General features: G+C 35.8%; 1 protein-coding gene across 4 annotated transcripts in view; it reads left to right on the top strand.

The window, feature by feature from the left end:
- LOC106129883 (uncharacterized) overlaps window positions 1-25,068 on the top strand; it is a 50,585-nt gene extending 25,517 nt beyond the window's left edge. For all 4 annotated transcript variants that reach the window (XM_060950579.1, XM_060950577.1, XM_060950578.1 and 1 more), the window contains exons 2-8: window positions 14,038-14,113; window positions 16,989-17,201; window positions 17,825-19,242; window positions 19,613-20,455; window positions 21,591-21,797; window positions 22,187-22,326; window positions 23,875-25,068. In XM_060950579.1, coding sequence (XP_060806562.1) covers window positions 16,989-17,201; window positions 17,825-19,242; window positions 19,613-20,455; window positions 21,591-21,797; window positions 22,187-22,326; window positions 23,875-24,143 — 3,090 coding nt within the window. In that variant the 5' untranslated portion in view covers window positions 14,038-14,113 and the 3' untranslated portion in view covers window positions 24,144-25,068. The remainder of the gene's footprint in view (window positions 1-14,037; window positions 14,114-16,988; window positions 17,202-17,824; window positions 19,243-19,612; window positions 20,456-21,590; window positions 21,798-22,186; window positions 22,327-23,874) is intronic.
- The last annotated feature ends 1,531 nt before the right edge of the window (window positions 25,069-26,599 follow it).

Here is a 26,599-nt window from a genome sequence, read left to right as displayed (position 1 = left end):
TATTGGAACTCTATGGAATGAAATGCTAGTATACATTTTGCTGAATTTACAATTTAATTACATACTTATATAAAGTCATTGATTCTTCATGTTTACACATTTATTCAGAACCAGTCTTTCTTAACAAATTAGTGTGTATTAAATAAATAAAATAAAAATAAAAAAGCCTTTTATTAAATAAATAAATTTCTCATTTCATGCTACATTATTTGTTTAGTTTCATGCAATTCATTGATTCTTATTCATTTCGCATTCAAATTATAAAAGTATGTTAATTAAGTATTTTCAATTTATGGATTTATATTAATTTCATTATCAGTTTGTTATTTATTTATTTATATTAATTTTTTTTTTTTTTGAATGAGAACCCCTCTCTAGGGTAAAGGCCTCCTCCATTTGTAACCAGTTCTTTCTGTCTTTTGCCTTGTTGTACCAGTTTTCTCCTGCTTTTCCTTTTATGTCATCGACCCATCTTTGTTGTGGTTTTCCCCTTCTTCTCTTTCCTACAGGTCCCTTCCATACTACGACTCGTTTCGTCCACCTTCCGTCTGTAGTTCTGGCCAAATGTCCTGCCCATTTCCATTTTAATTTCATGGAGTGGTGTAGGAAGTCTATCAGTTTCGTTTTCCGTCTAATTAAGCTGTTCCTAATTTTTTGTATTCTTCGTATTTTTAAAATTGATCTTTCCATGGCCGATTGACATATTCTTATTTTTTCTTTTACCTTTTTCGTGTATGTCCAAGTTTGTGCGCCATAGGTGAGACAGGGAAGAATTACGCCATCTATTACTTTCTTTTTCAGAGCAAGCGGCAGGTCTCCTTTTAATATTTCCTTATGGCTCCAGAATTTTTGCCAAGATGCGTTTATTCTTCTGGATATCTCTCCCATATTGCTGTTGGCGTGAAATGAAACTTGTTTTCCAAGGTAGATGTACGTATCCACATATTCTAGACTCACGTTACCGAGTTTTATAGGTGACTTTGCGGAGTTGGTCATAACTTTGGTTTTTTGCAAGTTCATTTCTAGTCCCACTCGTGAGCTTTGTTGGTGAAGAGTCTGTATCATTTTCTCTAGTTGGTGGTTTGATTCTGAGAACAGTACTATGTCGTCAGCAAAACGTAAGTGCGTTAAGTTATTGTTCTGTATTTTTAAACCAAGGCCTCTCCAATCTAGTTTTTTAAATATTGTATCCAACACAGCAATAAAAAGCTTCGGAGAGAGAGAGAGTTTAGTTAGTGTGTATTAGTTAGTACCTATAAATTAGTTAGCTTTTAAGTTAAAAATAACAAGTAAAAACACGTTGTTAATTACGACGATTTGTTTGATTGTCCTCTACATGTGATTGCTTTCACCACATTATTTATCATATCGGTGAGATATTGATCATAAATATAAAAAAATCGCTTTTTCTCATTCAACATATTCGCCTTATTAATTTCGGCACTATAAATGTGTATAATTTGCATGAAATCCGGTTTTCCGGTAATATTATTAAACATGTATATTTAAATTTATTGCTACCAATGACGTTACAAGTATTACGATTCGTTATGTATATCAGCTATCTACTATAGAGGGAAAACTTTACGAGGAAACCTGCATATTCAAAAAACGGAGTTGAATTGTTTTATTGGCCAATTAACGGTGATCAGACTTCTCTGTGCTTAGAAAGTGACACGACCAAAGATATTTTGCGTTACATAGATGATAAATCTGCAAAAATTGTGGAGGTCAGACGGGTGTCGCTTAATGTAAAAATCAGACTCACCTATCCATGGTCAAAGGCATTCCCTGGGCTTCTCTCAAGAGTGGTGAGGATGCAAACTTATGTATTGCGAATAAAGAAATAAAGTAATATCTTCTGAAATGGAGAAGAGGAGGATGGATTTTAAAATAACCAAATCAGTTGTCAGTTATCAAGTAAATTTTATTTGTAAGAAATATTCATTGTGAGCCCTCATATGTAGAAAACCATAAGGAAAACTGACCGAATGAAAGTGAAAGCGTGTGATATAAGGGTTTATTGTAGTTGAGATGGCAGCTGGCTGCTTTTTAGGAATAAATATAAAAAGGCAAAAAGAAAACAAAGACTAATATCCGATTTGCCTTATTGTGTGGTTTAAATAGTTTGTGTTTAAACCGCATTTATGTACAAAGTGCGCGCGGGAAAACATCTTTGCTTTGTGGTTTCAACATGCCATATTTTATTAAAATTTATTTGACGTTTAGTTACGAATAGGTAACAGTCGCGGTCAGGTCATGAAAGGGAATTAATCTTTTCGGATTTTAGAACATGAAACTTTGGGGTATTTATGATCTGGTGACCGTAGGGACTATTTTAGAACTTTCGTAAGGCATTGTCTTCTTCTTCACACGACGATCGGTTTTCCGCAGTTGAGCCTCTCTCATTTTTCTGAGTGAAAGAGGCTAGATCCTAGTTCCTCTGAATGCTTATGTCTTAATCACTCTATTTGTTTCTTTCGATCTGCAGCGTTATAAGATGTATTCCCTTCCTACCCTGCTGGGAAAGAAGCATGATTTAATGTATGTATTTATTTATTTTGATTAAGTAATTACTGCATCTTTGCATCAACTGATTAATAAGTAATTTTTATTCCTTTATTATGTTCTACAGTATTTTGATTTTTAAAATCTCATTGATGATTAAAGCTCTCTTTGACAGTTATGTTGACCTTAATATCGGTTTGATTCCGATGTAGCAAGTGTATTATTATTATATACAGGTACACGCTTGTTTCTCTGAGTGTTGTAGCAGATCCCATATTTTTAATAAACAAATATATATAAAAAAAAACATAAATTTCGTGTGTAAAAGGTTTGAAAAAGAAGGCCTACCCGATTTTACCTAGATTAAGGACTTTCTGACACTTGTGGAAATGTCAGGTCAAGAGTACCCGAAACCGCCGACCTTACATGAAGAGAGTTATCATAGACATAGATTCCCGTAAGTGTGGTAAAAGGCGAATAAGGGATATAGGGCTATAAATTTGGGATTTTTTTTAAACGACGGGCTAGCAACCTGTCACCATTTGCACTGAACTTATTATATGTATGTAGATATCCTTCATATAGTATGGTTTAATGCAGTCAATACTAGGTAAATAATCAAATGACAATAAAGGAGTAATTGACTTATCTCGTAGTTAAACTAGTAGTTTTAAAACTGTCTCATTGCATTAGCTTTGATCTGCTATGTTAATATTCTACGAGTACATCATACATAACGCACGTAAATTATGATTAGCTGATTAGCTTTCCAATTTATTAAGAACTTTCCATAAGTTATGATCAAAGTCGGCATTGAATCCAAGAACATTTTTTGTGTAAAAAAGGTTTAGTTTAACCCGCCCATGATATTAGTTTCCGTTCCCACAATTACAAAGGAACTTTTTGTATGGGACGTTTTAGTCACATAGCTCTTTTAATATTTTGAATTGATATGTATAACGAGATGGTCGTCACACATTTGCTAAATTGTAAAAATGGAAAAGCACATAGTAATTAGTGTATTGAGCGTTATGTAAATTTGACATGCACTTTTATAAACAAACTTATATTAATAGTTTAACTTAAGTTTTATTTACAATTCACTATAAGTTTACTAATAAAGGTAATATTAATACGCTTGGTATATATGCTATATATTTTCCAAAGAGGAAGATTTTAGTAAGACCGAAAATAAAAATAACTAGCAGTGTACTTTTAAAACGTTGAAATTTTAATAAAGAAATGAACCACAGCTTAGTCTTGAATTATACGCTTTCGATTTTAATGTTCATATAGAAAATTGACACGTACACTTATAAATCTTTTGGAATTACTTTTTCCAAGATGACCTATACCATACCGTGGAATACCTATATCCATATCCAAGTAATTAAATGTAGGCTAGGCTGAAGATCTTACAGTTAAAAGAGGCCAAATGTTATATAGCATCATTAGCAAACTAGCGGGCAACCATGGCGGTAATGGATTCAAACCAGATTTAACATCAGCCCACAAACCCAGATCCATCCAGATTTACAGAGAGGCTCTGACATGCGCCCCATTTCAAACTAACGGAATCACCACTTAGTAACATTATTTCAGAGTAATTTTCTTGATAACAGTTATAAAAAAATAGATATTCGCCCGGTGCATTAGTTCATTCCATGGGACTTTAAAAAAAAATTGTAATGCAAATGGCATCATTGCATATACGAAAACCAAACAAAACCGCTAAATGATGTCGCCTGTGTGTAAGATTGTTTTTGCGCCGGCGTCCGATTATTATTAATAGATACGATTATTATTACCGTCCAGATTTATCAAAAATATTTTTTACTCAACAACGAAAATTCATAAGCATTCTGGACGCAAACCTCCCTTAAAGGACTCCCCTTAGGTTGTTTAGTTTTCTTTTATTTACTTATTGCAAAAATTCAATAATGTTTTTTATACTACTACTTCCTAACTGCCAGTATTAAATGATAGTTAAATCCGTGGATAAAAAACAATGAAAAGAGATTTCGCTTCAACAGTCACGATCTACTAGTAGGAAGTACTCTTGACATCGACAGTAAGCCAGTGTCATTTATGTACATGACGTGATGTGAGAGTATGGTATCACTTCCTTGCTGGCACTTCATCAAACCATTAGCACACAATGGACATAAAATCGATAGGTACATGGAATTTCTAAACTTAACGTCCTTTATGGTGTTCAACTTTCGCGTTGTATTTCGATCGTAATGAAAACTTTTAGTAGTTACCACTACATTTATACGTCTTATACTTTTACAGGGTAGACACAACCAATAGTGTTATACTTAAAACTACGTTTAGCTGAATAGCTTATATAGATAGATAATAAGGGTGTTCGTAGATTTTATGTTTTAATTGTAGAAAGCGGACCCCAGGCCCCGAGGCACTGCGGACCCCAGGCCCCGAGGCACTGCGGAGAAGAGTGAAACTAAAAACACACAAAGAGAGAGAGAGTAGAATAAAAATGATAAACAGATAGTACTAGTCTTTGTATGATAAGGTTTGTTCACCTTCTTAACTAATTATTTAAGTAAAATATATTCTGTTTTGCATACATACATACATACATATGGTCACGTCTATATCCCTTACGGGGTAGACAGAGCCAACAGTCTTGAAAAGACTGAATGGCCACGTTCAGCTATTTGGCTTAATGATAGAATTGAGATTCAAATAGTGACAGGTTGCTAGCCCATCGCCTAAAAGCAGAAACCCAAATTTTTAAGCCTATCCCTTAGTCGCCTTTTACGACATCCATGGGAAAGAGATGGAGTGGTCCTATTCTTTTTTGTATTGGTGCCGGAAACCACACGGCACTGTTTTTTCTTTTACTTAACTTTAGATCTCCATAGATATAAGTTAATACTTAATTACTAAGGTTTCTATAAAATCACGTCTAGAAATGAGAAAGCTTCTCCGTTTCAATTGATAACTGAGATCAAACATTTCGACAGACAGTTGGAAATTCATCATGACGAACAAGAAATATAACGAAAGGTATCAACCTGAGTAATCAACATTCAAGCAATATTGAGTCAATTCGATGCTAACTAGTTAGTGATTCGCGAAATTTTGATTTTGATTGGATTTCTAAAGATTAATTAAGGAGTTTGGAAGGCTCTGTTATAGTCGTTTCGCCTATGAACGTTTCGACGACATTGTTTTTCGGTTTCTGCTCTTAGAACCATTTGTAGACAGAATTGACTTCTACTTCGTACAAAGATTAAATGTTGGCCATACTCTAGATGAAGAAAAAATATCAAGTCCAAATGATCATATTAATCGCAGAACAGTTTCATCAAAGAATATTATAAATATGAAAGCATGGTTGTTTGTCCGTCTTTCACGTCTTTATCTTAATGAAATTTTGTATAGGTACAATAGTGTGGAGTACGGAGAAAGACATTAGGACACAAGGATAAAGGCGCGGGCAAAAGCTCTAGTACATATTGTTTATTGTCTCGATGGTGAAAACCTAGTTTCTTGCTAAACGTTTAATTACCATATCTATTGTAAAGCAAATGTTGCTCACATCCGACTAGCACCAAGGCTAACAGTTCTGGAAAATGCACACTGCTATAGGTGAAAAGGCTGTTAGAGGTCGTGTAATATGTGTATAATTCATTACATATGTGACCTGAAATAGCGCGTTGATTCAAATATTTACTTTATCATTTACTATCTTTAGAATAGATTTCAAAATTGGATACAAGGTATCACTTATTGACGTCACATCACTTAAATCTTATTGTAACTACTACCGGTACCAAAGCGCTTCTTCTACACAAGCGGCGGAACAAACTACAACACTGCAGCATTTTCACTGGACGTCAATTTACAAATATAGAAAGAGATTAAATCTAAATCGTGGACGAATGTACATGTCTTTAGAAATTTTGAAGTTCTGTTGAACTTATGTTTCTTAGTATGCATGTATGTTTTCTTTATTATTATTAGTCAAACTTAGTCTTCGTTGCATAATTTTAAACTATTAAAAACTTTTTCACTTTCATGTTGTTTAGAAATTTTATATAAGCCGGTTTTCTATTTACGTAGAGTCCGAGTAATTTTGTAATTAAGTGAATTAAACGAGTGCTCAACTTGATGAGGCAATCAATTTTGCCCATGATTCGGTATTTTTTGCATAGTTTACACGCAAGATGAATTCTTAGATTCTCAGGTCCGCTACACGCTAAGTAAATTTAAGGCGTTTTATCATTACAAGGTATAAACTGAAGCTCTCCGCCTCTATCTGTGCCTCCTTTTATGAAACTGTGCAACAGTTTTTTTTAATGTTATTTTAGACAATGCGAAGTCAGTTCGCTTACATATGTATAAAATGTGTATCAAAAATTGATTTCAAATATATTTTAGAATTCGTTTTTAAATATCTTTGAATTATTTCATCTCTTATTTTAAGTAGGTCATTCTGTATTCTTTCCTTTCGCGGCCAATGACTCCTTTCTGAGTTGTGTACATAAGTTTGTTTGCGAACCGTTGCTCTTAGGACGGGGAAAAACATGGGTACAGGAGTGCAGGAGCACATTTAAGCAACTGGATGTGTAACCATGATCTAATATGAAATTAATCAGCCAAAAATGTTGCGAAGGTGAGGCGGGAGTTACGTCTTGTAAAACCTTTGCTTTAAACTGATTAATGGCATCTAATTCTACGTAATGTGAATAATTTATTTTATTGTTTTCCTATATCTCAGATCAGTTGAATATTAGTAATATTTCGGTGCAAATTAAAAACGGTTCATAATTGCATGCAGAATGCGATCACTGCATCGCGTATCTGATAACCAAGATGGCTTAATATCATAATATTCAGGCAAGTGGGGTAACTGTAGTGGCAAGTGGCAGGGTAGCAGGCTAGCGGTGCTTCGCCGTTATAATATGACCAATGAGAGACTGATTGAATTCGAGTCGGATCGCCAGCTAACGTGCGCCCGCGCCGTCGTCGTCCCATAGCGGGAGTTTTACAAAAAACATACATACATACATATGTGTAGAAAATCTGCGATGCTACTAACATTACATACCGGTACGTCTTAAACAAGTTTTGCTCGTTTATGACGATAAGATAACTAAGTTTTTTTCTTTTGTAGATAAGATACTGCTAATATCGAAAGATCGAAGGACAAACACGTAGGTTACTTTCTTTAAAATTAAATATTTCGGTTCGGTTCTTGAATTTACATTTTATGTTTCCGTAAAAGCTTTTGTTCAAGAGTTAGGTAATTTATGTACGTTGTGCAGTTTAAAATATACTGTAAAGCCTACTTTCTACCATCTTCTTTGTCGTTACCTTTTTCCCACTCTTCTCGTGGGGTCCTCACAGTAAAGTGCCTTGTGAATCTATATTTCTATTTTTTAATAGCCTTGGCTGAATCTATTTTAGCAAAAGTTTACACTTTCTTAATTTTATCAGATCTTATCTATAAATTAATAAAAAAATATCGCCTATTCACTGGCGATAGTTTCAATTTTCTAATCATTAATCATTTTATATACCTACCATATTCATAAATGCTTAAATTTGTCGCTTCGTTATACAACGGAAGCAAATAAATGACAAATATGAAAATATCTTAATATATTTATGAATTTATAATAATATCGTTAAATTAGGAAAATATACATACCTAATTTCTTATAAGTAGTTAAATTTAATGAGCCTGTCAGACCTTTAAACTTTAACAATGTAAATTGAATATTTATCTCAGGTTTACATGTCATTCGATCATAAATTTACATGACTGTCACAAGCGAAAAAATAGGGACATAACTTGAAACTATCATTAATAATGTCTTTAGATTTGATGTATTTTTTGTGTATTCAAGTCAAGACTAAATTGGAGTCATCTTACAGTTTTCTGTAATAATAATTATTATTACGTAAGTAATGCAATGTTTTACTTAAGTTTTATATGAATGCAGCTAACATTTTAAAAACAGTAAGTAATAAACATAATCTTGTCACGTAAAAAAGAGAGCCTCGTTAGACGAATCCATTCCAACTTAAAAAATAATAATACTCACGGAAGGATGAGAGAGTAGGTATGCTTTAGTTTCAATTTAAATTGCCTGAACAAAAATGAAGGTACTCATCTAAGGTTCACAGTTCTTTATACCTACTTGATTGAAGTTTATCGTACAAGCCTTTGAATCACTAGTAGATTTTCGCAAAGCTCTACTTCCACAAAACTTTTATTACTTTATTTAGTGCGTCATATATTGGCCATATTATAAAATTTCGTTAAATATTTAAAATATAACATGAGGAAAAACTTATTTCGTAATCGTTATATATTACATTTAGTGCCCACGTAACTATTGCAAGCAATTTTGCAAAGACTGTACTTACACAATGATCAGGTATACCTACCTGAGTAAGTTGTGTCAAGTTTTTGGTTATGGTACTTATTATGAGGAACAAATATATATTCAAAATAGTAGAAAGATGTAGTCTCTGCCTACTCTTCCGGGAAAACGGTGATGATTTTATGTTTGTATTTTTGTATGTCAAATACTCCATATTTTTTGTGAGAAATTTTCTCCAAATCATTAAGAGGTAAAGCTTTAAGAATGTCATAAAATGATTCATTGATAAACTGTGAAACAACTGAACTGATTTGAATAAAATTTTACACGGTACTACTTAGAGATTTTATTTTATTAACCCATTTCATAATTAATTACTTTTGCTATAAACTATATTTTAAATTAGTAATGGGCAATATTATTGATTTTGACTTTTGTATTAATATTTGTTCTAAATATTTCTATTAAATAATTAACAGAAAACTATTTTAAATTATAGGCCAAAAATATTATTTAAATTTCAATTATTATTCGCATTAATCACTTTTAATTAGGTACTGAGTACTAAGTTTTTTTTTGTTTTAGCTAAGTATTAAGTTAAAAAGCCGAGATATTTATACTCGTACCAAACGGTAGACCCACAACATAATATACTCGTAATATATGTAATTACATGTAATATGTATGTTCGTGACACAAGATCACGATTTACTAATGTGATGTGATGTATGAATGTGACGCGACGTGACAAATATTATGCATTAAATACGTAATGTAATGGACTTAGGAATGCCTATTTTTAATGGGTAATCTCATGTTATTTTCTGATATTGCCGGTCATATTCCACCTAGAAAATCCCGGTAACGGCAATTGTCAACGATCTTGGCATGGGTTAGTCAGCTTTTGTTTGGTGGTTCTCGAAGCGATTCTGATTTGATGTAACCTCAGATCTTTGTTAATCATCCAGTTACCTAAATGCGCAAGACTCCTAACGATGTTTTTCTTGACGATGTTGAAGTATAGGAACTCATAACATACAGCAAAAATTTCTGTGACCGATTATTAGTAATTTTTAACGATATATAAATCAAATTGAATTAAATAGTTGATAATTTCTTATGTTTTCTGATTTCGACGGCCTCTTTAACGAAGTAGTGATGTTCGTGCCTCTGAACTACAGCTTCTGTATTCAATCCTCGGTCAGTTTATGATGAGAAACGGATCTTTATATAATTGGCCAGGGATTTTCTGGTCATGATAGTGATAAATTAAATACGTTTATGTAAACCGCATCAGAAACAGTGCTTGCAGTAAATTTCCAATCGACCGTTATCTATTAACCTTTTGACGAAACAAAGGTTTGGTAACGCTAATATTTTTGCCGTTTCCACAAAACAAAGAGAAGATGCATCCATCTGCGCATAATACATCATTTTTATATCACTAGATAATAATCAAGATACTCGTGTCATAACGAAAGCAGCTTCTGGAACAAGTCCAGTTAAAATCACGAACAACATGTTTGCTTAACGGCCTAAACCTACACTGTTCTTAACCGAAGTTACTCGACCATTTGCGCACCGGATAAACTTTCAATTAGAAAAGATTTTCTCTTGCTCAAAATGGAATATTTTGCCAACAATAAGTATTTGTTTAAACGCCAACTTATTTATTACTTTTGTTGGTACTATTATATGTTATTTCATGGTAATTACTTTTACGGTTTAGGAATACATAATACTCCAAATTTCACTTTTTTCACAAATTATGAGTATGTGAGTTGAGTTGTATTTGAGTTTTTGGATAGTTGTATTCTGAAGTATTATTTCCACTTCACTCCATCCTTGGTCATAATATACTAGACTTCTAAGTCTCATACTAATGTTTGCTTTTATGTGTTACTACACATCTGATAAATGTGGCGAGTGTGAAAATGTGAAATGACTTTGCTGAACCCCACATAAAAGTGGTATATGTTAAGTTAGTTATAGGAAAAGTCATAGTATTCTTATGTGTACTTATGTAAGTATTATTCATTTGTCACGGCTGCTGCAATATTTTGTATTATGATGAAAACCGTAGGCCTCGAGGCAAAGCAACAGAGGGTACAACTGGAAAGAGAATACATGAAGACCTTTACTTACCTTTTTAATTGAAACTAAAAATAAAATATATACTTTTACTGCACATATAAATATACTGTGGAGAAATTACGCAGTGTTAAGTATCGCTTTCAACGTACCGTATCTGCTTAATCAAACTGCGTTAATTAGCGTAATCGCACTTGCTTATTTCACTGAAATTAATTTTGAACTAGTGAAAACGATGTATTTGGTTATAGAACAGCGATCTGATAGAACATTTTAAGCTATGGATATAGACATTATAAAGTTATTACTTAGTTGTCAATCTTTATAAAACTCTTCCGTTTCTTAGTGACTGACTGACTAAGAGACACTGTACCGCATAAACCGCAGGTTAAGAAATTGCGCATGTAGGTCCTCATATGGTCTAGAGGTGCATAAAGAGTTACCCGAAATTTCCGCGGAAACGACACTTAACAGGATGTTTTGTTTTACGAGGGAAGTTGCGCACAAACTGTCATATTTTTCAGTGTTAATGTCAAAAATAGCATAATAAAAAATTTGCAACCGCTTCGCAATTTTCATTTTCTATTTTTCATTTCACATACGATTTTGACTTGTGAAAGTACAGTTAGGGGTAGATAAATTTGACTGGTTCTAGTTCTATAGTACTTACATAGATTATTATCTTTCTTTAAATAAAACTCTTCCGTTACTGATTGGACAACGTCCAGCCAACACTATTACTAATATAACTAATACTAATATAGGGCTCTTGAGAACACCGGATACATAAACATTCTCCAAGTATATACCAAAAATTGTAGTTCTTTTTGCATAGTAATTAATTACATTGGTGAAATGATAAGTGAAATATTTGTCAAATCTCAGAACATGAATGATAGGAAGAAATGAATTCCATTGTTTGAATTCCTGAGATGAATTCCGAACTATTCTCACGCTATTCTTTTTTCTGATCTGCACAAAATTCTAGACTTTCGCTTCACGGAAGCAATTTGGCAAACTGGTATTTGTTCCAAAAATACTTTTTTTTAATTAATTCATGCCTTACCGAGATCGAGGTACAAAAATTGAAATATTTATTTGACTAAAAATTATCAGCACTCTAGTTTTAGTTTCCCAGTTAAGGTCTAGCTAAACTAAAGAAATCGGACTAACATGATACTACCAACCATATGGTATCCTGATTTCACATATGCACAAAGCTCTAGCAGAACATTAATTTTATTTACCAAAAATTATACGCACGTAAGAATTATTTCATTCAATTAACAACAATTTAGCCAGTACCATACAGCACCACTTTCGCTTTCGCTTTATGGTTCTCATTTACATAGTTAAATAAACATTTGATAGTTTTATCTACGATTTAACGCAACGAGACCCATAGCTAAAAACAACGAAACTACAAAAGGTTATCTCACATATGACGTCTAATTTTTCTGCTCTCCTGTCACGTCTAATCAAGTGCGTGTGGCGCACTGGCCCTGTATTACATACAATTTTTTGCTCTGTGACATGTACTTGTATGTACTTGTGGGCGCGTATTACACAGTTTTTTAATTTACTTTACTGATTTGCAGAATGAGAGATGAACAAAATGAGAAAGAAGAAATTGAATGAGATGCAAAAAATCTTTTATAGACAATTATTATCATTATTAAAATTTGGTAATACCGGTGATCATTTTTTACTTTCGTCTTCCGTCGTGCTTGAACCTTGTCTAAATTTGTACTTCTGTGTGAATGTGCGCATGCTTTTTGGGAGTTGCTACATTTTGTAAACAGTCATACTTCTGTTCCGTACAATAAAGTATGAGCATTCGTACACTATGGGCGAGTAATTAAAAGTAGACATTATCTTTAAATAACAGACTTGTGGGTCAATATTGTGCAACCGTGTGTGCTTTCCGTTTTGATGAAGGTACATGAACTGATTTCACAACTACATTTGTAGATATTGCAAAAACATTTTTCGTAATTTTACGATGTTAAGTGCCCACCGTTTGAAAAAGTTTATTCTTCTTTATTTAGATTTATATTTATTTGTTTGAATTCATGATGCAGACTTTCGCATGTGTAATATTTGTATGGGTGGATTTGGAAATACCTATGAAATTTTCTCTTTCTCTTTAGAGCCTGGGCGTAAGAAATAAATATTCTTAATAATACATTATACCTAGAAGCCAGTTTGTGGTCACACACTTATTGCAGGATATGGCGACACATTTCCTTTCGTGAGCCTTGACAAGGAGCCATAAAGGCACCGACCACAACAACCAATAAGCATTTTTGTAATAGAGAATTAAACATTATACTACCCAATATAGTTTTATCGATATATTGGGTAGAATGTTTTAAATGGGTAATTTCGTAATGTAAAAAAATACACTTGAATAGACCTTGACTGCAAATAAATTTATTCTCCATAGATTATTTAACAATTTGCGGTTACAATAACTACATAAAGCCCTACGATTCTTGATAGTTAATTAAAAACTGAAATAAACTTAAACAATCTTGATACTTATGTCTAATTTTGATACCTATGTATATGAAATGAAAATCCATCTCTTTCCCATGGATGTCGTAAAAGGCAACTAAGGGATAGGCTTACAAACTTGGGATTCTGTTTTAGGCGATGGGCGAGTAACACGTCACTATTTGAATCTCAATTCTATCATTAAGCCAAGTTGCTGAACGTGGCCATTCAGTCTTTTAAAGACTGTTGACTCTGCCTTCACGGCAAGGGCTATAGACGTGACTATATGTATGTATAAAAAAATACTTTTAAATGAATTTAAGTAAAGTAATGAGGAGAAAAAGCAAAATAAAATGCCATACATATGTACTGAATTATGTTTATTTATAACCTAGTTTATTTGAGAAATGTATTTTTTATTAAAAAGAGGTATCAGGATTGTTTACCTTTTTTTTATTACCCGTCTCCTAAATGAAGAATCATATAGTTTATAACGCTTGATTAACTTTAAAATAGGCATTAGAAGAAAAGTAGTTAGCATGTACGTTTTTTATTTAATGTGAAATGATTTTTGTTTCAGGTGTTCGGGATAACGGGCGAAAGTGTGTCACGATGCTAATAACTTTTGGGCCAAGGGCCCACCGACACGTGGCGAAGTAAGTGATTGTACAATTTATGACTACTTACGTAAGTAATATTTATTTTACACTCATACAGGACTAACCAGTCCATTGCTAGTATAAAAGGGGTAGTTTTTAACTTGCAATGAACTAGCCAATATGAATATAAAAAAAATATTACTTAGGTACTTAAAGAATTTGAATGATCAAAAGAAGTTGAACCATCATTTATCAACCTTGAACGTTTGTTTGCGATTCTCATTACAGAGAGAGAAATTAGCCGTATTATTCTGAATTGAACTCATCATCTTGTCAATTTTGACTTCAGAGAGTAATTCTGAGTTTGTATTGTGAGATAATCTTACGCAAAAGCAAGCGTAGATTTGTTCCGCTGTCATCGGACCGAAACCAATTCCTTTTGATATGTAAATCACTTCTATGGCATAATTGGATAAATAAATTACGTATACATATGTTGGTAACGATACTTAACCCGTTGGTTTTATAGTTTGCACGTACAAAGTTAACTTTCGTGAATCATACTCCGTATAGTTCATGTTACAACTAGATTTCAATCGTGTAAGACTTTATTTTGATGATATTATCTTCCTCCTCTTAAGCTTATTTTGAGGATAACCAAAAAAAAAAATTAAGAGAGAGAGAAGATAAGAATATGGTTTCATAACTTTTTCATAAATAGACCCCAGGATTCTAATGAAAATAGAAACATATTTATTAGGTATGTCAAACCATGTCCCAACAGACTTACAGGTGTGTTACAGCATTCTACCGAAGTAGCCACAACCGGAAGACAAGACAATAACGCGAAGATGGTTCTATTCTACTAAAACAATGGTAGCACATTTTTAGGAGTCCCACGAGGGCGAGAGTTGTCAAATGTTGACATCTCACATCATTGTATTGGTCTAATAAATGAACCTCTTGACTTTTTTATATAAGTATTTACTTCTTCTTTAGCAGTTTATGTAAGTCCATACGTGCTATGCAACCTATACCTATGTTTAATGTCTAAGCTGAGCTGCTTGCATGTTAGCATGTTTTATGATACTCGTATCTAAGATTAACACAATTTACTTTAAGGCAAAAATATATGTGAACATTGACTTATCCACACTAATAATAAAGAGGAAAGATTTGTATTTTTGTATGTTTGTGTGGAATAAACTCAAAAACTACTGGTCCGATTTTGATAAAATTTGGCACAGATATATATATAATACAGTATGTGACGTCTAAGTTATAGCAATAATTTATAGTAATAAATAATTATATTTATAATTCTATATAGATTTCCATAAACTTAAACCGGTAAATTATTTAAAACATCCACACTCTTTTGCCACAATTGTCTGCAGTTCTAGATGTGTTGTGTTTATTTGTATCTTTAGAGCATCGCGGGCTTCCGTTCCGTTGTATCTGTCTACGACGCTAAAATATTTCAGGCAAGAACGGTACCGAGTGGGTTTCTAAATTACTTCCTATATTTTGCATTGGTACGCAAATGCAGCGAGTTCATTCCAGTTATTCTGTGTCCAAATAGTACTGTTTACTTCATTCCGGTTTGAGCTTAAATTGAGACGTCGGTTGTGGAACCGTTAAAGTACCTGAACAGCGTGAAGCAAATGTTCAAATCTTTTCGCTACCATGTTATAGATGGTTGTTTTCTGAGTTATGTACATATTGCTTTTATTGCAAACCGATGCTCTTACAGTAATGGATCGTTAGGGAACTTGCACATTTACGAAAGTTGCATATGTAAAAATTACCCAATATGGATAAGGTTCCCTTGCAAAGGTTGCGGAGGTCGCATCGTGAAGAAACCTGGCTTTCCTAATCCAGAATCGTAGTTATAGGCGCACCCCAGGCACCCGACACTAACGCCAGAATGATTTCGTTTCCACTTTATGTGTAAATTGCTTTAAAAATGTGGATCATATCACCAAATAGTTATAGTGGTGTGTGATTACATGGCAACACTAAGTTAATACTTAGAAGCGATTATCTACCTAACAAAAACACTTTTCACAACATGGATTCTAATGTATGTTAATGTCGGTTGCTCGCTAGTGCAAATGCGTTTGAAGTAAATTAATAATAGTACAGAAGAATATGTTAAAATTTTTTGCTACTCACTTCAGAACACTCAAAAATTACGAATGATATCAACCTGTTTTCGGAACTTGTCCATTACGGGTATCTGAAAAAATATTATGAGTCATCACAATCTTTTTCACATATTGTGCCTCAATCAGACATAAACTTTGAAATCACGTTAAGCATATTTAGGGAGAAAAAACGTTATCATATAATAAAACTGATATATAAAATATAAAAATTGATGAGATAAATGTGTGTGTGTGTGTTTTTTTAATGCATGTTGAAAATAATTAAGAAACCTCGTTCTACATTTTTACTACTTTGTGCATCTCAGGTGCAATAGAAGCGTAGCCAATAGTTTTTGCTGACGGTCCCGTTGCATGAACTGAACAGGTGTACAACATAGCCCATATATTTGGTTAATTTGTTGTTTCATAATATCAGATAACATTAAAGAAATAATGATGTATACTTACTGGAAAATCCAGAAAGCATCCATGTTTATGTGGTGTTCTATTAATTTACTCTAAGTATGAAGTAGTCCAGAAAGCAGTCAGAGGTATATTCCACACATGAGCGTGGTTATCGTGGGCTATTTGGGCTCTTTTTCAGAATCCTGGGATGAACAAACAGAGAGTACCTACTTATTAGGATGAGCACAAGACTATATATACCATTAGGAAAATGAGCCCCAAAATTTTGGATTTATCTGATTACCAATATAAACGAAATAAGCATTATCAAAATCATAAATTTACGCGGTAAAATCAAACTCTGGATTACTCGATTACAGATGGTAACGTGCGACGAGAGTGCGGCGTGTGGCGGGTTCCGGCTGGGCGCGCGTGACGATGAGGCGCGCCGCTCCCGCGCGCCTAGTGTGTCCTCCTTGTCTCTCTACAAGCAGAAGATCGACGCTCTCTTCGACGACAGCCGCTCCGTCGCTAGCTTACCCCAGTATGGCCCAAATCTGACAGTGTCAGAGCTGGACAGAAGAGACAGTAAGGTGGGTTTCATAATATCAATGTAAGGAAGCATGTAGGATGAGGCGCGCCGCTTCCGCGCACCTGTTGTAGCCTCCTTGTCTTTTTATGAACAGAAGATCGACGCTCTCTTTGATGACAGCCGCTCCGTCGCTAGTTTACCGCAGTATGGCTCCAATCTGACCGTATCAGAACTGGGAAGATGAGACAGCAAAGTGGGTCATGTATAGTAATAAAGAGGGTCAAAAGACTGTATTCTGATGTATCTGATACTTGAGTGTACACAAGTTTATATGTATATGTTATTGAATTTATTATTTATGTATGTATGTTTATTGACACAATTATTTTTTTTAGCGCATCCTTAATGCTTTTCATCTGCGCTGCCTTTTTGATTTGGGATATTCCTGATTAAATTTGGTTAATTGGAAGAAATCTCAATGTGATAAATCCGTCCCTGTCCATTTTGTTTTATTCCACAAACTTTATTGTCTCATATATTGTTTTGTGCAATAAAGAGTTTACAAATAAACGAAAAATTTTAACTTTAGAAGAAGAAGAAGCGCTTAGAATCCAAGAGCGCCCTCGGCCTCTAAAATCAACATATTTATGTAAATATTTAATGTGTGGTATTTTATGATTTCAGGTCAGTTCAAGGCGTGAAAGTAAAGCGACAATCTACGAAGATGATGATGATTATTGTGAAAATAAAATTAATACGGTCAACAACACGGTGCAGGATCGTATAGAAAGGATGTTCGCAGAAATGGCTGGAGAGTCCAGGCAGCCTACAGAAAATATTGGTGTTCACATATTCAGTGTTCATTATCTCGGCTCCACACCGCTGCAAAGCAAAGTCACCAGCTTGTCTGGACTCCAAACACCCCTAAGAGATTTATACTTTTCATACAGAAAAAATTTTCGACATAAAAATGCATTGAATGGAAGATTAGAAATATCTAAAAGTGGTCTCAAAGTAAGATATAAAGGGGAAAAGGGAGATTTGGAACAGCTAAATCCTTTTCCTACAATAGCTGTTTGGTCAGCCGTCAAATTTGTGATTCAATCCTCAGACAACGACAGTCGCGAACTAAGTTATGCATTTCTACCTTTAATAACCGATCCAGATAACATCGATAAACATGCTTTATTCAAAGATTTGGACCCATCTGATAAGAAATACATCCTCTCCTACAACGAAAATTTACATTCCCCACTTTTCGCTGTCGTGATGAGGAAGATAGGCGTTGCTAAACAATTAGAGTGTCATGGGTTTGTATGTCAAACGACGGAAGACGCTATAGTTATAGCGGCTACGCTATACAAGTCCCTCATGTCACATATGAGTCGGCAGGGCCATTACGACAAAAAGAAACTGAAGAATCGAAACGGAGTAAGCTGCATGAGTGTAGCCAGCAGTCTATCCCCGAACGACATTCCTGTCAGACCACCTCGGAAGAAACGAAGTACGTCGTCTTTGAGTGGAGACAGCGACAGAGCAGATGGATTTTCTGCCAGCGAGTCATTTAACGAAAAACACAGATTGGAAAGGACTAAAAAGTATTCGACGGAGAATATGCCTCGTCTTCCACCGCCTCCGTGTGTACCTCTCGTCGAAGCGAAACGAATCACAGTTGAAGAAGTGAAAGCTAAATTGGATTCAATAAAACATAACGACACTAGCGGTAGCGACACGCAAGGATCGAAAAAGTCGGCCGCAAAACATTCTCTAAATGCTCACAGTAGTAAAGTTCAAAATGTACAAAAATCTCAAAGCAGTACTGAATCATCAGTTCGTAGTAAGGTGTTAGAGAAAATAGAGCTGTTCAGGGAATTGGAAAGGCGGAAAAATATTCAAAGACCACCGACATTACCACCGCCAGTACCCTCAAAGCCACCTTTAGAGTCACCATCAGAACCATCAAAAGAGCCTTTAAGGAGGAGTCAAAGCGGAAGGAAATCGATAAATGAATCTGGTGATATATTAACTAAAGTAGCTATTCCACGATCTGGAAGCTTCCTCAACGCTGGAGGTTTGACCCGGTACAAGTCTATCGGACACAGGTACGTTCACTGATATACAATTACGAAGTCGCATAACTAGTGAACATTTGTTCCTAGTAATTTCATTTCAACGCATGAGCGACATCATTTCCTTTTTAATTAGCACGCTGACATCTCACTTGAACACGTTTTAATTACCCACTTGATTGATTTTCTTGATCGCACAAAAATATCTCGCGGTGTTATAACGAGATTCGAATGCAATGCGCTTCGTTAGTGAAGTGTTTCCATCGTGCATGCGAGTAATTGTGCCAATGCAACCGCGTCCGCTACATTCTTATGATCCGGTATAATACCCGGCATATTTTTTCTTATATCCACTCGTATTTCATCTATACTTATAATTAACTTTTTACATAACTTTTTTCAGAAACAATGGTAAAAAGGGTGGTGGGTCGCCGTTAGGCTTCAACGAACTTTTCAATGAATTCAAAGTTCAGGAGAACTTGCATTCCATGGATGAGATTCTGAACGCAATAATTGATGCTGAAGGAATGTCATTTAATGACTTGAAACCGATTTACAAGGAATTTCTTCTTAAGCTAGCGGTCACATTAACAAAAGATGAAATATTTCAACATAGTAAAGCAATAATGAAAAAGCAAAAGAAAAAAATATTGCGCAGAAACAGTTTGTTCCAAAACAAGAGAAGAAAAATGTTCAAAGGAGCCAGCGGGTTAAGAATGGTTTTTAGGTTACCATTTGGTAAAGAAATCAGGAGAAAAGGGAAGGAAAACACTCCGTTAGGTTCAATTGATTTTCCAGTAGGCGAGGACCCCAAGGAACCGATATCTGAAAGTTCGGTATCGACTTCAAGTTATGACTTGAGGCAATTCCGCCCAAAAGAACCGGCATTGCCACCTCCTAAAAGACAAGCAATGCGCCAACGTAATTCTAAGCGTGCAGAAAAAATGGTTCAAGTTTCGAAACGAAACGGGAAGGTCTCGAGGCCTGGAGAAAGGACTTCAACGTCCGAAGATTCTGATTTCCTGACTTTAAGCAATCGCCTCGGGTGCCAGAATAGAAATAGTTCTAGCGGTTATGTGTCCTGTTCTGAATGTGAATCAGAGAGTTGTATAGACCGATGTTACTGCTCCCTGAAAGAACATAGCAAGAATGCTAAATGTTACTGTTCTACAGCTGATGATGACAAGCGAGACCCTGCTAAAGCTAAGCTGCTGGGTAGAAGCAAAAGCTGTAAGGATTGCTTAAAGTAAGTAACTACCTAATATTCCGTCTTTGAAAATTCATTGTTGGGTCTAAAATGTTACCTTGCAATGAAACTGACAAAATATAAAAACATTTTTGCAGCGAATTATTTTCACTTGTTTGTCCATTAATCACGTTGTTATTTATCCTAGAACAAACTCAGTCAAAATTTCTCTGCTTTCCTTACTCTTCGTTTTACATTTCATCTGACACTAATAGTAACATCTCTAGAAGTGAGTGTGTTTTAATTGCATTCGCCAAGTTGTAGCTAATATCATCAAAGGAATCAGTACCTTGTAAATTGCTATTTATGGTTCATTATTAATAACAAAAATTGTTTGCTGTAGAAATGAAATGTGCGGGTGTTAATCAGAGCATGGCGCGTCCGTAGCTTGCGATGCCTTATGAGTAACTGAACCAAATTAGAATTATTTACAGTTGACTGTGAAGCTATAATTTGTCTAGGATCTAGGAATCTCTTTAATTGATTGAGAAATGGGTTATTAGGAGATTCCTGCGTTTAACTGTCGCTATGCGTGCAAAGTCTGACAGATTCAGATTTGTCGCTAGCGTGACTTGTAACATTTGTGAATCAATCACTGTCAGCAGACAATCTTATAACGATCATGCATTGGTCTGTAATAATTTTAAGTGATCTTCATAATAATTTTCATCGTCAGTGTATCAGATCTGATATTCGTTGCTTACATTGTAAAAAAAATATTATGATATGTTAAGAGACACAGAGAAATCGTGAAGAAACTATTTGTTCATTGTAATTATCGTATTATGTACTAATGTTTAGAGTATGGATAGAGTAAGAAAAAAATCTTAACTCAATAAATAGTTCTTGGCGTTTATAAGTTCCTTGAATTTGATTTGCTAAGCGATATTAAATCACTTTGCATTTATTATATTAGTCGTTACATTATTATAAATTGAAAGAAGTATAGTGTGGAAAGATGTAGTCTCTGACTACCCCCCTGGCAAAAAGACATGATTTATGTATGTAACATTATTATTTACGAATTTTTCTCGTAAGAACTAGGCAAGGACAACATCTTTCCACCTGCCATTTCCTAATCTACTTTTTCTTCGTCCACATTATCACTTTGCTAAATGTGTTTTAAACATTACAGGGAAATCTACGACGGTGATTTCAGCTACTGTTCATGCGATTCTGAGAGCTGTGCCGATAGCAATAAGTGCTATTGTGCCGGGCCGCGAAGAACCACGATGCAGTCCTCACAAAGCCTGGAGTACCTTCGAAGCCCATCGCAAAAGACGTACTCAGATAGACTGAAGAGGGCGTTCGATGATTGTGACGGGAGCAGAGGGAGAAACAGGTAGATATAAATAATATATACATATTTATTGATTTCCCGGTTATATATGTGGCATTTATGGTAATGCCAGGAGGAAGAAGAAGGGTATTTCTGCTCATGGAAACCTACTCAGTTTGGTCCAAACTTTCAAACATGCTGTGAACCTTTATTTATATTGTGAATGCGTTTAGCTGTAGAATCAAGATGTAAATATTGACAGGTCGCTAGCCCATCGCCTAAAAGAAGCGATTCTTCTTTTAGGCGATGTTGTTAAGCCTTTACCTTAGTCGCCTTTTACGACACCATGGAAAAGAGATGGAGTGGCCCTAGTGGGTTCTTTTTTCAATTAGTGCCGGGAACCACACGGCACACTTAAGAAAAATGCAATAAAACTTATGTTAATGTTTCAGGTCAGGCAGTGTAACCTCTCGCAGGCGAGAGGAGCGAGCGCGGCGCGCGCGGAGCTCGGACAGCCTCGCGCTGGACTACGAGCTGCTGCTGCAGAACAGGGCGCGCGACACGCGCAGCCGCAACATGCAGCGGCTCACAGGTACCCCGCCACACCGTGATACATACACCATCAGGTCAGCCAGTGTAGCCTCTAGCAGACGAGAAGTTACGATATCCCCGCGCTGGACTACAATCTGCTGCTGAGGAACAACATGCAGCGGCTCACAGGTACCCCGCCACACCGTGACTGTCACACACCATCAGGCCAGCCGGTGTAGCCTCTAGCAGACGAGAAGTTCCGATATCCCCGCGCTGGACTACAATCTGCTGCTGAGGAACAACATGCAGCGGCTCACAGGTACCCCGCCACACCATGATACATACACCATCAGGTCAGCCAGTGTAGCCTCTAGCAGACGAGAAGTTCCGATATCCCCGCGCTGGACTACAATCTGCTGCTGAGGAACAACATGCAGCGGCTCACAGGTACCCCGCCACACCATGATACATACACCATCAGGCCAGCCAGTGTAGCCTCTAGCAGACGAGAAGTTCCGATATCCCCGCGCTGGACTACAATCTGCTGCTGAGGAACAACATGCAGCGGCTCACAGGTACCCCGCCACACCATGATACATACACCATCAGGCCAGCCAGTGTAGCCTCTAGCAGACGAGAAGTTCCGATATCCCCGCGCTGGACTACAATCTGCTGCTGAGGAACAACATGCAGCGGCTCACAGGTACCCCGCCACACCGTGACTGTCATACACCATCAGGCCAGCCAGTGTAGCCTCTAGCAGACGAGAAGTTCCGATATCCCCGCGCTGGACTACAATCTGCTGCTGAGGAACAACATGCAGCGGCTCACAGGTACCCCGCCACACCATGATACATACACCATCAGGCCAGCCAGTGTAGCCTCTAGCAGACGAGAAGTTCCGATATCCCCGCGCTGGACTACAATCTGCTGCTGAGGAACAACATGCAGCGGCTCACAGGTACCCTACCTCGCCATGACTATCAGATCCCAACCCTCTCATAGACGAGATGTTCGAACAGCGTCTCACTGGACTGCTGCTGCTCCAGAACATGCAGCGATTCATAGGTAATCTCACCTTCTCCATTTATCTTTTATCTGCATTTTAGGTGATTTAAAGAAGATAATTCAATGTAAAGTCGGACGTCATCATCCTTCTGGTGTTAGTCGATTACAGTTGCATCCTCATCTCTAGTAGATCTAAAATTTGTTTTTTAATTAGATTAAAAAAAAAATTAATAAGAAATTAATCAAGGTTAAGATGAACGTCATTGTCATTCTGGTGTAAGTTCCAGTTGCGTTTTCACCCTAGGAGAGAAGCCCTGGTTGCGCCTTCGAGTAAGAATCATGGATTGGGCGAGACAAGTTGTTTTTCACGAAGCGACTCCTAATTCCTGTCTAACCTCCGCAATCTTTAGACCTTATTGGATCATGGTTATTATACGCAGGACTGTCACAATAAGCAGGTTTCCTCACGACGTTTTCCGCCACCGTAAGAGAATCGATTAGTAATCAAATTTATTTAGGTAAATTCAGAACAGGGTCATGGTCGGCCACTTCAATTGTCCGCCTCAGGGTGTGGTCCAAATAAACAAATACGCCGTTTCAGTCCGCAGCACTGGCGCTGGGTCACAGGACGCTCTGAGCGTAAAGAAGTCCGCTGAAATGGCGGCTCTATTCGCGGACGTGCGCCTGTCCCAGAGGACGGACGTGCGCGCGCTGTGCGGCGGAGCGCGGGCCCGCGCGCGCCCGCCGCCGCTCCCCCCCGCGCCGCCCGCGCCGCCCGCGCGCCCCGCGCCCGCGCTCGCCCGCATGTTCGACCACCGCCCGCTCAGCAGGAACGCGAGCCTAGAAGATACTCTCGGGTATTTACCCTAGATTAGAACAAACGTAGAACAGTTGAATGTCTTTGGAGGTGAACGCAGATTTCGGCCAATCCAGTGCTAGTCGACGAGGTAATTTTAAATTAAGGTCAAGTAAAAGGAGACTTTTTATTGAAGTTTGCGGGTGTTTTTTTTACGTTTTTGTAGTTCTTCATATAATATTTTGAATAAATTATTTGACTGATGTGTGGTGAGGCCAAATCTGATTTCCCTTTAATATAAATTGTGCTTACATGCGTATTTTTATACTTTTACACATGTTTCGGAACACGTAGTTTGGTTGTTCAATCAAGGGTTTAATCTTAACGGAGCAAAATAAATTTAACGCCGCCCATTCAAACGAAAATGGACCGGAGGAAAATTGGGGCAAATTGTTTTTCGAACGAAGCAATGTTTAATTGTTTTACCCTATGGGGTTCATGTTGTACCCATTTATACGGCAGTGACTATTGTAGTAGTTATAACTAAATTGTACATACACTATGCAATAAATAAATATAAAAATGGTTCGTTTAAACTATTCCTTCAATACGTGGTCATACCATGGGTCCTCTGTTTCTGCTAGAAAGACTTGAGATTAACAAAATTGGAGTAAAATTCAATAGTGCAATCATAACTGTGAAACCTATTATTAAATTTACAAAACACTCGGTTTTTATAATACTGTTTGTATATTTATCTTTATAACTTTATACATCGTTAGTTTCGTGTATTTCGTTATAACCGTATACCACCTTATTATCTGAATAAGGATTATAAGTATATCGTTTGTTTATAAGAACTATGTATGTAGTTATTTATTGAATAACCATTTTATACATAGGTGCAATATATTGAGTCATTTAAGATATTTGTATTTTATTTACTATAATTTTAGCGGTACTTACATTAAGAATGTGCTTGGGAAACTATGAAATGATGTTTATAAAAGTAACTTGATTTTTCGATAAGGTGCAAACTGCAATATATACTTTCTTATGTTTTTATTACCTTTTTTCTTTAGTTGATTAAAAGTTCTTCATTTTATTCACAATTTACAAATGAAAAAAAATGAAGGTACTTATATAAATTTCTAAATTTTAAAATTGGTTCAGTAACTAAACAAAAGTTTAATCTCAGACTAAAGTATAAAAAAAATAGACATCGTTTCATAGTCCCCGTATCTATAGTTAGCATTAGGTAATCTAGTATATACTGTGCATTTCATTGATCTTAATATACCATTGTGCAATTTTGGTGCAATATTTTTAATTTTAGTGCTGGGTCGCTCCCAGAGTGCAATATTACGCTGTAAATATACATGAATTCAAGAAATAAACATTTAAATATAAATATTGTATTTAATGTTTCCCTGTTTAACTATTAAAACATAGTGTATGCCACCTGATTCTCTTCTTGCTTGAAAGTCAATCTACTAGAAGGCTTATTAACTTGGGATTTGAATGACAGCCTCTGTGGCGCAGCGGTAGTGCGCTTGTCTGTACAGTAAGTACGTCCCGGGTTCGAATCCCGGCCAGGTATATTCTTATTATGATAAGAAACGAACTTTTTCTGATTGGGGGTCTTAGATGCTTATCTTTATTTGTATTTTTTTTATAAAATATAATGTCGTTGAGTTACTATATATATCTCGTAAAACAAGTCTTGTACTTACTTCGAGGCTAATTCAATCTGTGTTATGTGTCCCGAATATTTATTCATTTATACTCTAATCAACCTGTTTTTATCAGTCTTTCAAAATGCTTAATTTAAACTTTTGGGTGTGACCACCCCGTACGGAATAAAGAGTTGTTGTATGTATTTTTTATTTACTTTCCTTTGATTATAATGGCAACGCATTTATCTTGGGGTTCGTTCCTTGTTTTTCACAAAATTAATTGCTTAATGTAACTTGAAATAACTAATAATAATAGTTCTGTGTAGTTTTCGGAACCAATAGAAAAAAGAGTAGGACCACTCCATCTCTTTCCTGTGGATGTCGTAATAGGTGACTCAGGGATAGGCTTATAAACTTGGGATTCTTCTTTTAGGCGATGGGCTAGCACCCTGTCACTATTTTAATCACAATTCTATCAAGCCAAAAAGCTGAACGTGGCCTATCAGTCTTTTCGAGACTGTTTACTCTGTCTACCCCATAAGGGATATAGACGTGACTATATGTATGTATGTATGAAACAACTTTCAAACACGCGTTGATGTCTTTTGTATTGGATTACAATCAAGTATACATATTTAATAGGTACTCGTACAAATCCAGGTGCTTGAATGGTCAAATTTTTTTAACATAATTTCCTTTGTCATACAACCATCAGTTAGCAATCAAAATATCTTGTTTGCGTGTTCCTACATGCATTTCCTACATTTTATTGGAAAGATGAAAAAAATTACTCATTTGGTGACCAAAATAGTTATAGAAGCCAATTGTAGGTTTAAGATCCATTGACTCTCATA

This window comes from Amyelois transitella, chromosome 22, assembly GCF_032362555.1.
Source record: "Amyelois transitella isolate CPQ chromosome 22, ilAmyTran1.1, whole genome shotgun sequence".
Taxonomy (NCBI): domain Eukaryota; kingdom Metazoa; phylum Arthropoda; class Insecta; order Lepidoptera; family Pyralidae; genus Amyelois; species Amyelois transitella.
The sequence above is the reverse complement of the archived record's forward strand: the minus strand, read 5'-3'. Positions and strand labels throughout refer to the sequence as shown.